The sequence below is a fragment of the Monodon monoceros genome, unplaced genomic scaffold, assembly GCF_005190385.1.
Source record: "Monodon monoceros isolate NGI ecotype Baffin Bay Population unplaced genomic scaffold, NGI_Narwhal_1 Super_Scaffold_11, whole genome shotgun sequence".
Classification (NCBI taxonomy): Eukaryota; Metazoa; Chordata; class Mammalia; order Artiodactyla; family Monodontidae; genus Monodon; species Monodon monoceros.
In genome coordinates, this window is record NW_021703767.1 from 59963466 (window position 1) to 59977019 (window position 13554).

At 36.1% G+C, this 13554-nt stretch overlaps 1 protein-coding gene across 2 annotated transcripts in view; it reads left to right on the forward strand.

Moving 5' to 3' along the window:
• Positions 1–13554, forward strand: part of ATP6V1A (ATPase H+ transporting V1 subunit A) — a 52913-nt gene that overhangs the window by 25692 nt on the left and 13667 nt on the right. For both annotated transcript variants that reach the window (XM_029214790.1, XM_029214791.1), the window contains exons 3-6: positions 7003–7131; positions 8952–9166; positions 9446–9583; positions 10851–11002. In XM_029214790.1, the coding sequence (XP_029070623.1) occupies positions 7003–7131; positions 8952–9166; positions 9446–9583; positions 10851–11002 (634 nt within the window). The remainder of the gene's footprint in view (positions 1–7002; positions 7132–8951; positions 9167–9445; positions 9584–10850; positions 11003–13554) is intronic.

Here is a 13554-nt window from a genome sequence, read left to right on the forward strand (position 1 = left end):
TGTTAAGCGTGAGGTTAAAAAACTATAAAGTTTATAGGTTTTAGTATGTGATACCTAGATGTCTGTTAATTGGATTTGAATTTTAATAATTGCTTTCAAAGCATTTCTCAGAAATATCAACCTTGGCTCTTTGCATGTATAAATCCTCCTGAATGGTTATTCAGATATCACATAACTAGCTACCTATAGGAAAATAGTCTTATGACATGATAATGAGAATGGAAAGCAGTTTATGTTTGTTCTACCCACACTTGGGGTACTGCATTTTAAATAATAAATTTTGTTCTAGTATTCATTTTATTATTCCACACTTCTATTGCAAAATGTGGTTCATAGTTTCCATAGGTAAAGCTGCTCATTGATTTGTATCTTTAGTGCCATGGAAGTTCATTTTTCCTTATATCTTTTTACAAAGTCATGTTGTAGTCTTTTTCTTGTTCTAATCACAGAAGAGGTGATGACACTTTTTGGTGTTAATGCAAAGAAAACACTGTCAGTCACTGTGCCTATTCCTCCCTAAGAAGCTTCTACCACTTAGAAATTGGTGTTTGAGCTTGAACTTATTAGCAGATAATATATTTCACTGTTTTCAATCTCTTTTGCCATTCAGAGAAACAATTTTTCCCCTTGAGGATCGTAAGGTCTTCAGGAAAGACAGGCTATACACAAGAACTCTTAGGGAAAAGGCAAAAGAACACTATCAAAAGAGTTTAGGTAAAAATATTTTTCTGAAACTTGTAGTTAACTGCTCTTGGAACCTATTTATAATTTTTAAGTACTTAATGAGGTAGTAGAAAAATGGCATACTTTTGTTTATGAAATATGATTTCAAACGTTAGTGATCTCTGGTATTTTGGTGCATCTTAACTATTCTTATATATAGGTTCAGAGGTAAGTATTTAAAAAATTAATAAATTTCCATTGTTCAATGTTAAATAAATATTAACACCTTAATAGTTTTCACTCGAATATTACCTAATTCATAGATCTAATTAATTGTATCAGAAGGCTAAATATTAAAATAGACTTATTCCATTGAGGCCTGCGCAGGTCCCAACCTATCTGTGGTTTGGGGTTGCTATCCGCCTCATAAAGCACAGTAGAGGCTTTGTCTTCTGGGAAGACAGAAGTCGTCTTCTCCTGAAAAGGCCTCTTACATAGCTGGCTTTGGCATCTTCCAGGAATAGGAGGGCAGGGATTGAGGCCTCATGAGTCTGATAGAGAGACAAAGAGAGGTAGATGTAGAGAGGTTGAGGTTAGAGAGAGAAGACAGTGGTTATAACCAGAAAGTCCAGAGTGGGATGTTGTTACTTCCATAACTTGTCACTGTTAACTCAGCCTGGGCTTCATGACAGTCATAGAAGTGGATTCCTTAATTTTAAAAAAAAGACTTATTTCTACATATCTGAAAATGTACAACATTCCCCTCCTTCCAGAAAAGTAATTTTTCCTTACTAGACAACATGATCAGGACTTCTCTGGTGGTGCAATGGTTAAAAATGTGCCTGCCAATGCAGGGGACGCAGGTTCCATCCCTGGTCCCGGAAGATCCCACATGCCGTGGAGCAACTAAGCCCGTGCACCACAACTACTGAGCCTGCGCCCCAGAGCCCACGAGCTACAACTGCTGAGCCCGTGTGCCACAACTACTGAAGCCTGCATGCCCTAGAGCCTGTGCTCTGCAACAAGGACAGGCCACCGCAATGAGAAGCCTGTGCACCGCAACAAAGAGTAGCCCCTGCTCACCGCAACTAGAGAAAGCCCGCGCACAGCAATGAAGACCCAACTCAGCCATAAATAAACAAACAAACAAACAAATAAATAAACCAAAATAATAAGTGTAAATTCTAGTTCAGTATTTATAAGAAATAGGGATTTTTAATTAGGATTTCACCCAGTGGTGGTGACTGATTATAAATGTCCTATGGGATATGAAATAAACATCCTGTGGGGTATGAAACAAATTTTTGATGCAAATGGGAGGTTTTCTAGATAGATCTGTCATTAGTTTATCAAGAGTCTTAGTTCCAGAAGAGTTTTAAGAACCACTGGTATAAAGTGTTAGAAAGTAAAGATGTTGTTTTATATAATATTTCTCAAAGCGATGGTGACAACACAGCAAACTGATAATTGTGTGGCATTCTATCATGCAACTAGCTAAAGCTCTTGTGCTCATTTTAGTTTTAAGGGTTTTTTTTACTACTATTGTTCCAAAACCCATCATTCCATATATTATAGCAACCTAGGTTGATCAAAACTTGCCTCAATGCTACTAGGTAAGAGTTTGTCATATAGAACTTCAAAATGAATATAGTTTTCATGTATATTATGTAAATAAGTAATCTTTAGCCTAACAAAGTTTATTGTTTACCCCAACTATGTCATATGCTAAAAATGTCTCTTTTTTTTTTTTGGCTGCGTTGGGTCTTCATTGCTGCGTGCGGGCTTCCTCTAGTTGCAGCGAGCAGGGGCTACTCTTTGTTGTGGTGCACAGGCTTCTCATTGCAGTGGCTTCTCCTGGTGCAGAGCACGGGCTCTAGGCGCACAGGCTTCAGTAGTTGCAGCACGTGGGCTCAGTAGTTGCAGCACGTGGGCTCTAGAGTGCAGGCTCAGTAGTTGTGGCGTACAGGCTTAGTTGCTCCATGGCATGTGGGATCTTCCCAGACCAGGGATCTCACCTGTGTCCCCTGCATTGGCAGGTGGGTTCTTAAACACTGCGCCACCAGGGAAGTCCCTAAAAATGTGTCTTTTGATCAAAAAAACGAAAAGACAACATATGGAATGGAAGAAAGTATTTGCAGATGATGTGACTGACGAAGGGTTAATCTCCAAAATATACAAACAGCTCATGCAACTCAATATCGAAAAACCAAACAACTCAATCAAAAAATGGGCAGAGGGCTTCCCTGGTGGCGCAGTGGTTGGGAGTCCGCCTGCCGATGCAGGGGACGCCGGTTCGTGCCCCAGTCCGGGAGGATGCCACGTGCCGTGGAGCGGCTGGGCCCGTGAGCCACGGCCGCTGGGCCTGCGCTTCCGGAGCCTGTGCTCCGCAATGGGAGAGGCCACGGCGGTGAGAGGCCCGCGTACCGCAAAAAAAAAAAAAAAAAAAATGGGCAGAAAAAAAAAAAAATGGGCAGAAGACCTAAATAGACATTTTACCAAAGAAGGCACATAGCTGACCAACAGGCATATAAAAAGATGTTCAACATCACTAATTATTAGAGAAATGAAGATCAAAACGACAGTGAGGTATCTTCTCAAAGCAGTTAGAATGGCTGTCATCAAAAAAGTCTGCAAATAATAAATGCTGAAGAGGATGTGGAGAAAAGCAAACCCTCCTACACTGTTGGTGGGGATGTAAATTGGTGTAGCTACTATGGAAAGCAATATGGATGTTCCTTAGAAAACTGAAAATAGAGCTACCATATGATTCAGCAGTCCTACTTCTGGGTACATGTCCAGCAAAGAGGAAAACTCTTAATTCGAAAGATGCATCTACCCCAATGTTCATAGCATCACTATTTACAGTAGGCAAGACATAGAAGCAAACTAAGTACCCGTCAACAGATGATTGGCTTAAGAAGATATGGTATATATATACAATGGAATATTACTCAGCCATAAAAAGAATGAAATATTGCCATTTGCAGCAACATGGATGAACCTAGAGAATATTATACTTAGTGAAGTAAGTCAAAGACAAATATTGTATGATATCACTAAGATGTGGGATCTAAAAAATAATACAAATAAATCTGTATATGAAACAGACTCACAGACATAGAAAACAAATTTATGGTTACCAAAAGGGAGAGGGAAGCAGGAGAGGACAAATTAGGAGTATGGGATTAAGATCCAAACTATTGTGCATGAAATAGATAAGCAACAAGGATTTTCTGTATAGCACAGGGAATGATATTCCATATATTGTAATAATCTATAAATGTAAAGTAATCTGAAAAAAAAGTATATAACTGAATCATTTGCTGTACACTTGAAACTAACACAGTATTTTATTTTTTTATATACTTCTTTGAATTTTTGCATGTTATTTTATTTATTTTTTTATACAGCAGGTTCTTATTAGTAGTCCATTTTATACACATCAGTGTATACATGTCAATCCCAATCTCCCAATTCAGCCCACCACCACCCCACACCCCCCACTTTAGCCCCTTGGTGTCCATACATTTGTCTTCTACATCTGTGTCTCTATTTCTGCCCTGCAAACAGGTTCATCTGTACCATTTTTCTAGGTTCCACATAAATGCGTTAATATATGATATTTGTTTTTCTCTTTCTGACTTACTTCACTCTGTATGACAGTCTCTAGATCCATCCACGTCTCTACAAATGACCCAATTTTATTCCTTTTTATGGCTGAGTAATATTCCATTGTATATATGTACCATATCTTCTTTATCCACTTGTCTGTCTATGGGCATTTAAGTTGCTTCCATGACCTGGCTATTGTAAATAGTGCTACAATGAACACTGGGGGGCATGTGTCCTTTTGAATTATGGTTTTCTCTGGGTATTTGCCCAGTAGTGGGATTGCAGGGTCATGGTAATTCTATTTTTAGTTTTTTAAGGAACCTCCATACTGTTCTGCATAGTGGCTGTATCAATTTACATTCCCACCAACAGTGCAAGAGGGTTCCCTTTTCTCCACACCCTGTCCGGCATTTGTTGTTTGTAGATTTTCTGATGATGCCCATTCTAACTGGTGTGAGGTGATACCTCATTGTAGTTTTCATTTGAATTTCTCTGATAATTACTGATGTTGAGCAGCTTTCCATGTGCTTCTTGGCCATGTGTATGTCTTCTTTGGAGAAATGTCTATTTAGGTCTTCTGCCCACTTTTTGATTGGGTTGTTTGTTTTTTTAATATTGAGCTGCATAAGCTGTTCATATATCTTGGAGATTAATCCTTTGTCCGTTGATTTGTTTGCAAATATTTTCTCCCATTCTGAGGGTGGTCTTTTCGTCTTGTTTATGGTTTCCTTTGCTTTGCAAAAGCTTTTAAGTTTCATTAGGTCCCATTTGTTTATTTTTTTTTCTTTCCATTACTCTAGGAGGTAGATCAAAAAAGATCTTGCTGTGATTTATGTCAAAGAATGGTCTTCCTGTGTTTTCCTCCAAGAGTTTTATAGTGTCTGGTCTTACATTTAGGTCTTTAATCCACTTTGAGTTTATTTTTGTCTATGGTGTTAGGGAGTGTTCTAATTTTATTCTTTTACATGTAGCTGTCCAGTTTTCCCAGCACCACTTATTGAAGAGACTGTCTTTTCTCCATTGTATATCCTTGCCTCCTTTGTCATAGATTAGTTGAACATAGGTGCATGGGTTTATCTCTGGGCTTTCTATCCTGTTCCATTGATCTATATTTCTGTTTTTGTGCCAGTACCATATTGTCTTGATTACTGTAGCTTTGTAGTATAGTCTGATGTCAGGGAGTCTGATTCCTCCAGCTCCTTTTTTTTCCCTCAAGACTGCTTTGGCTGTTCGGGGTCTCCATACCAAGTTTAAGATTTTTTGTTCTAGTTCTGTAAAAAATGCCACTGGTAATTTGATAGGGATTGCATTGAATCTGTAGATTGCTTTGGGTAGTATAGACATTTTCACACGATTGATTTTTCCAATCCAAGAACATGGTATATCTCTCCATCTGTTTGTGTCATGTTTGATTTCTTTCATCAGTGTCTTATAGTTTTCTGCATACAAGTCTTTTGCCTCCTTAGGTAGGTTTATTCCTAGGTATTTTAGTCTTTTTGTTGCAGTGGTGAATGGGATTGTTTCCTTAATTTCTCTTTCTGATCTTTCGTTGTTAGTGTATAGGAATGCAAGAGATTTCTGTGCATTAATTTTGTATCCTGCAACTTTACCAAATTAATGATTATCTCTAATAGTTTGCTGGTGGCATGTATAGGATTCACTATGTATGGGATCATGTCACCTGCAAACAGTGACAGTTTTACTTCTTCTTTTCCAATTTGTATTCCTTTTATTTCTTTTTCTTCTCTGATTGCTGTGGCTAGGAATTCCAAAACTCTGTTGAATAATGGTGGTGAGAGTGGTTATCCTTGTCTTGTTCCTGATCTTAGAAGAAATGCTTTCAGTTTTTCACCATTGAGAATGATGTTTGCTGTCAGTTTGTCATATATGGTCTTTATTATGTTGAGGTAGGTTCCCTCTATGCCCACTTTCTGGAGAGTTTTTATCATGACTAGGTGTTGAATTTTGTCAGAGGCTTTTTCTGCATCTATTGAGATGATCATATGGTTTTTATTCTTCAGTTTGTTACTATGGTGTATCACCTTGATTGATTTGCATATATTGAAGAATCCTTGCATCCCTGGGATAAATCCCACTTGATCATGTTGTAATCCTTTTAATGTGTTGTTGGATTCTGTTTGCTAGTATTTTGTTGAGGATTTTTGCATCTCTATTCATCAGTGATATTGGCCTGTAATTTTCTTTTTTTATAGTATCTTTGTCTGGTTTTGGTATCGGGGTGATGGTGGCCTCATAGAATGAGTTTGGGAGTATTCTTTCCTCTGCACTTTTTTGAAAGAGTTTGAGAAGGATGGGTGTTAGCTCTTCTCTAAATGTTTGGTAGCATTCACCTGCAAAGCCATCTGTCCTGGACTTTTGTTTGTTGGAAGATTTTTAATCACAGTTTCAATTTCATTACTTGTGATTGGTCTGTTCATATTTTCTGTTTCTTCCTGGTTCAGTCATGGAAGGCTATACCTTTCTAACATTTCTTCCAGGTTGTCAATTTTATTGGCATAGAGTTGCTTGTAGTAGCCTCTTAGGATGCTTTGTATTTCTGCGGCTAACACAGTATTTTAAATCAAGTATAATTTTTTAAAACTGTCTTTTTATGAGATAGTGTGTTCCATAGTAGGTATTTTATTTTTCCTGTGAATATATGAGAGAAGTGTATTATAGGATTTATTGGATGTTTTAATTATCTTAATACTCATTTGTTCTTTTCAGTGGTTACAGCTTGTGACATGGCAGGTGCAGCCATGTATGAACTGGTGCGAGTAGGCCACAATGAGTTGGTTGGAGAGATTATCCGATTGGAGGGTGACATGGCCACTATCCAGGTGTATGAAGAAACCTGTATCCTTTTTGGTTCAATTTCTAGCCATTTTCTATAAATCAGACTTGAAAGATTTATGGCAAAGGTATAAGCAGCACCAATGGTATCAGAAACGTAGAATATTGGTGTTTTGAAGAAACCTGATATATAGGAGTTTATTGAAGAAAGGTACTAAGAATTAGTGCTCTTATTTTAAGAAATTAGTATTATCTCCTGACCTTTCATTGCTCTTAATATTTCATTGCTCTTATTCTCAGGATCAGCATTACTTCTTTGGCTACTTAATTAAGTTTTATTTGGTACAGCTTTTTTGCTATACTAAAATATATGCTATGGTACCTGTTCTCTCTGTCAGTATTGGAATGCTAATTCTAAACAAAATCTGAAATTTTTTAATAAAATTAAAATTTTTAATTTGAAATTTTTAATAAAATTAAGAGTCTTCATAGCTATGAAATCATCACTAATCAAAAGGATTTTTTTCTATTGTTAGGTTTATCTTTTATTTAGTCTTCTACATGGCTTGAAGACTTAAAATAAACAAATGACCATGTGTATAGTGAGAACCCGCTCTGCCTTTGTTATCCTGTATTTGGCCAATTTTCAAAACAGACATGCATTCATGCAGCCCATTTTGTTAGTTCCATTTATTCTGTATCCTTCTAGTTTGCTGTATGAACCAATATAAATATATATTTTTATTTTTATTTCCTTTTTTCCCCAAAAGATAGCATATTATATGCACTGTTCTGCACCTTGTTTTTTTCACTTAAAAATATATGTATGGTGGAAGATGGATAAATATGTGATAAATATAGTACAATGTTTATGGTAGATCACTGTAAAATTCTTTCAGCTTTGCTGTAGGTTTGAAATATTTCATAATCAAATATTGGAAATGAAAATATATTTTGAAGATCTTTCTTGAAAAATTTGTAGAAGTGCCTAGTCTTTTTTACGTCTACATAGAATTCCAGCTTACGAATATACCAACATTTATTAATAAATCCCTTAATGATTGTTAAGTCTAAAGATTTTTTTGGTTGTTTCTTAGTCTTAAGAGTTTAAGTTTTTGTCCAGGTCCTAATATCCTTTTTAGGGAACTGATACTCCTCACCAGTATAGTTGAAACAAAGTATGATGGAGAGGCTTTTGCTTCTATTTTTAAGCCTGTGGTTCCTAAACTGTGCCCCAGGGCACTCTGGGCAGCTGCAGCAAACTCACGTGGGTGCCCCAGGATATTTTAAGGTTTTACGGTAAACACGGGGATATTAGACATTTTGTCAGACACCATGAGAACTAGTAGCTTGAGATAATAAACACTTTTATTATTTGACTGTACTATATTCTTGTCGATGGTATCATATCTTTGTGAAGCTGAGTTTTGGCAATTGCTAAGCTAAAAACCAAGTGTCATACAAAAATGATGTGGGATGAGCATTCAATCTGACTCCAAGGTTTGGAAATTGTAGAATACCCAACAGGCACATAAATCCCATTTTTAAGAATTGAGATTATTTTATAATGAAATTAAAATGTTCTTTTTTCTTTCAGTTTTTCAAAGTACCACTTAGTTGTTAGGACATACACATATATTAAGATGTTTGGACATAATTATTTAATAGATGGAATTATATATATATATTTATATATATATATATATATCTTTTGTTGTAGGTCACTATGAAAAAGTTACTGAAACACTAAGGATGCTGTGGACTAAAAGTTTGAGAATCGCAGGTTTAGCGCCTTATGTATCATTTCCTGTTAAACTGTGGTATCTCCTTTTTATAGTATCTCTAATCTTTCATAGTGAGTTTTTCTCAACTGCCATTTCCAGCTGGTGTGTCTGTTGGAGATCCTGTACTCCGCACTGGTAAACCCCTCTCAGTAGAGCTTGGTCCTGGCATTATGGGAGCCATTTTTGATGGTATTCAAAGACCTTTGTCGGATATCAGCAGTCAGACTCAAAGTATTTACATTCCCAGAGGAGTAAATGTGTCTGCTCTTAGCAGAGATGTCAAATGGGATTTCACACCTTGCAAAAACCTACGGGTATGTCTTTGTAACCTAAATTTCTAAAATTGGCGAAAGAATGTGAAAAGAGTGTTTACTGAACTATTTTGTACTCTTAGTCAAAATAAAAATAGACCATAGAAGCATAGTTTACATCTTTTTTTTAGCTCCACTAGAAGGATTATAGAACAAATGTGTTCTATTGATAAGTGAAGCAAATGATTTAAATAATAGCAAGGGTGAGTCTGCTTGACGTTTATTAAACATTAAATGGTTTGACATTTATTTGAACATTAAACAAGTGCATTTGTTCTCTAGGTTGGTAGTCACATCACTGGTGGAGATATTTATGGAATTGTCAACGAGAACTCACTCATCAAACACAAAATCATGTTGCCCCCACGAAACAGAGGAACTGTCACTTACGTTGCTCCACCTGGAAATTACGATACCTCTGTAAGTATCATATAAACTTTATCTCACAAGAGTGGCCCCCCTTATATGTGACAGTTGCCCAGTTTTAGTACTCTGAATGGTTACAGAATTCGTATTTAATGTGTATGTTTTAAGTTACTCCCATAATTATTTTTTTATTTAAGATTTTTTTCTTTAAAACTTGAGCTTGGGAATACAAAAAGCAAAATATATTATTTCTTTTTGAAGAGAAATAGCTAGTATAGTATTTTCCTACCTTCTTAACTTATGCTACATTATTTAAACCTCTGATTCTTTAGGCATAGAATAGACTTTGATCTTTTTGTCAGTCTCTATTCACATAATGAATTGTAGAATGGATTATATAAGTTCTTACTCTGGGTGAGCCACTTAAAACTTAGTCCTTTTATGTTATTGATAGTCACATCATACCAAGTACAGTAGGTGCATGATAATCTTTGTGGGTATGAAGATAGCTTTATTGAGAAGATCATTATAGCATATAATTTTTTCCCAATAAAATATGATAAAAGATAATAATTTTCTAATCATTTCACAAGAATCAGTCTGTGCTCTACAACATATACAGAGCAAAAGAATTAAATTGGGATTCTGGGCAGTCAGCTAACCTTACTCACTAGCTTAGAGACTCACCTATACTTGAAAGAAAACCCTGAAGTAGACAGTTCAGATTCATGCATCAACAAGATTACAGATTTCTATAGATCTATGGACTTTGAGATTGTTTGTGAACAGTTAAAACCATCTCAGTGTTCACAAATGTTAGCGTATTACTCATTATCTTTTTGCTTTTGTAAATAATCTAAAATATTTAACTTTATTAAATATGTTAGGGTTCTTAATAGATTAGTATTTTTCATTAAAGCAGTGTAAGAGCATTATAATAAAGTAAGCAAAATAAAGAATGGAAAATAAATTATGAAAGCTTTCATTTCTTCCCTCCCTCAGTCCCAGGAGTATCTTCTGTACCCTTCAAGAATTTTTCCTATGCATATTCATGTAATTTATTTAACTATCCCTCTATTACTTGAGATACTCCTTTCTCCAAAACTTCTAAGCTTTTTAAAAAAATCATTAAAATAGTAATAATGCACCTGGTTTAAAAAAAATTAGAACAGTATGTAAAGATTTACAATAAAAAAGTGTAAATCTCCCTCCCCACTTCCACATACCACCTCCCTAACCCCCCAAGAGAAATCTGGCGTTACTTTGATTTTAGAGGAAGAAATGTTTATGATGTACTTAAAGTCCTGCTGTATTTTTGTAGGATGTTGTGTTGGAGCTTGAATTTGAAGGTATAAAGGAGAAGTTCAGCATGGTCCAAGTATGGCCTGTACGTCAGGTTCGGCCTGTCACTGAGAAGTTGCCAGCTAATCATCCTCTGTTGACTGGCCAGAGAGTCCTTGATGCCCTTTTTCCGTAAGTTTGATTTGTGTCCCGTGGTTTTCCCTCAGAGTTATTATATGTGCTTATTGTTTCACTTCTTTGTAGATAAAGATTTTATGTGCTAATCCTTTAATACATTTTATCTAGAGAAATATATTTTACCAGTGCTTATTTAGAGAATCAAACTGTTGAAGAAAATTTATTTTTTCACAGTTGCAAAAGGAAAGCATTATTTCTAAAACTTTCTGAAAAAATGAAATTTCCAGAAGGAAATCTGTGCCAAAATAATATAACTATTTTTCTTAAGTTATCCTAGAATTAGTAGATTGGTGTCACTATAAATTGATGACTTCTAACATCAACTGGGTTCTTTATGCTACCCAGCAATCTTTCTTACTTTGTAGTCTGCTCTTTGCCATTTTCTTCATCACCTGCTTAAAAACCTCCTTTCTCTTTAAATCTTAGGCATTACCATACCCTGCTTTACTTTTAACAGATAACTTTATCATTTAATTCACAGAAAAGACTGAAGCAGTGATGTAGTAATTCTTTCATTCCTCATTATACGTCTTACCCTCTGTGGATGACTTCATTCTCTCTCGAGACTTAAATGTTCATCTATATATGATGATTTCTAAACCTGTATCTTCATCCCAGATCTCTTCTGAGTTCCAGACTCATACATCCACTTCTGATTATACCTCTCCTTTTGAATATCTTATAGGTGCCTCAAAGTCAGTATGTTTAAAACTAAAATCATCATCTTAATCACCACTCCTTTCCTTGAAACTTTGCTGCCTCTCTCAACCAATGTCATTATCATACATCCAGTGAATGCCTAATCTAAAAGCTATGACTTCTCTCAAGTATCATTTTTACCCTCCCACATCTAATTAGTGAACTAATGCTGTTATTCTATTCCCTAAATGTTTTTTATCTGCATCTGTCATCTCTACTCCATGACTATAATTAAGGACCTTACCCTAATTCCTGTAATAAACTCATTTAATCAGACTTCCCGTCTTCAGTTTTGCCTTCTTTCCAAGTGGTTGTCCATATTACATAGTGATCCAACTAAAGCACATATGTGATCCTGCACAATATTGCTTGAAACCCTTCAGAGCTCTTTATTGCTCTCAAGACAAACACACACTCCTTAACTCCTTACAAAGCCACCCATGATCTGGCTGTTGCTTACCTTCCAGTATTGTCTCAGCCACTTGTCTGCCCAACTGCTTCCTTATACACCATCTTCCAGGCTTAACGAAGGACTTTTAATTCTTCAAGCAATGCTCCCTCTTGCCCCTGGACCTTTGGGCATTCTATTCCCTCTATGTGGAATGTTATTTCCCTGTATCTGGCTAATTTCTATTTTCTTTCAGGTCTTAGCTTCTTTCGGAAAGAATTTCCTAATCCCACTCCCATCCAGTGTCAGACTTTGTACTCCTTCCTGTGTACTCCCACAAACCTTGGATGGTCTCTATGATAGCACTTTTCACATTGGATTGTTGAACTTCTAAAGTGGGGCACACCCAGCCTTGCCTCCCCACCCTGGCTTAAAGGTGATTTGAAAGACGTATACAAAGCCATAGGCTGAATGGACATGCCTTCTTAGTGTATCAGAGTCACTGAAAGGTTTGAAGGAGAAAACATTTTAATGCGTATTAGTTTCATATGAGAAAAGTCTGTTATTATTATTAACGATGCAGTGTTTGTGTGAATTTTATGATAAAACACACTGTTACCAAGGAATTTCCCTTAGCATTATGTCTCATTTCTCCTGCCCGGACACTCCTGCCTGACACACACATTCACCCGCACACACAAACACACCTGTGACATTCACTTCCCTCTGCTCTTAACTTCCTTCTGCCCTTAATGGGATTTCACTCTCCACTGACCCTTTTTAGGGAAAGTTTGAAAGTGGTGCAAATGGTACTGTAATCACAAGCTGACTCTCCAGTTGACTCCCCTGGAATGTGAGCTCTTTGAATACAGAAACATGGCTATTTTCTCCGCTGTTGTCTCTCCAGCATCTCCAAGCGTAGTTTGTAGTACCTTGGAAGTACCTCATAAATCGTTATTGAATGGGTAAAAGGGGGTTGACTTAACACCTTAACAAAAGTCTTCATTTATTAACCTCTGTGACAAGATAGGAATTTCTTAGATCTTATTTTTTACCTCAGAAGACAACTTTCAAAGTGTTTATATTTTTCTTTCAGCTTTAATTCTTACATTGTCCTTTCATAAACTAATTTATTTAAGCATTCAGAATATCATTAGTGCTATTTTATTTATTTTCATATTCCTCTTCCCCAGTTACCTTATGGAATATACTTTCACTTTTCGCTATTAAAGATGATAGAAATGATTAATTTATAATAAACAACATATACTACTATAGGTGGAAACTAGGGGAGCAATTGTTATATATCTATCTGTATATCTATCTTTGTAAGTACATATATAGATACAGATGACAGTATTATAAAGTGCTTTCGTTCTTTAACTTGTATTTCTGTGTCACTTACCTACTTTATTTATTGGTATGTATTAGTGAGTAAAGTAATCCGTGCTTGTTTTAT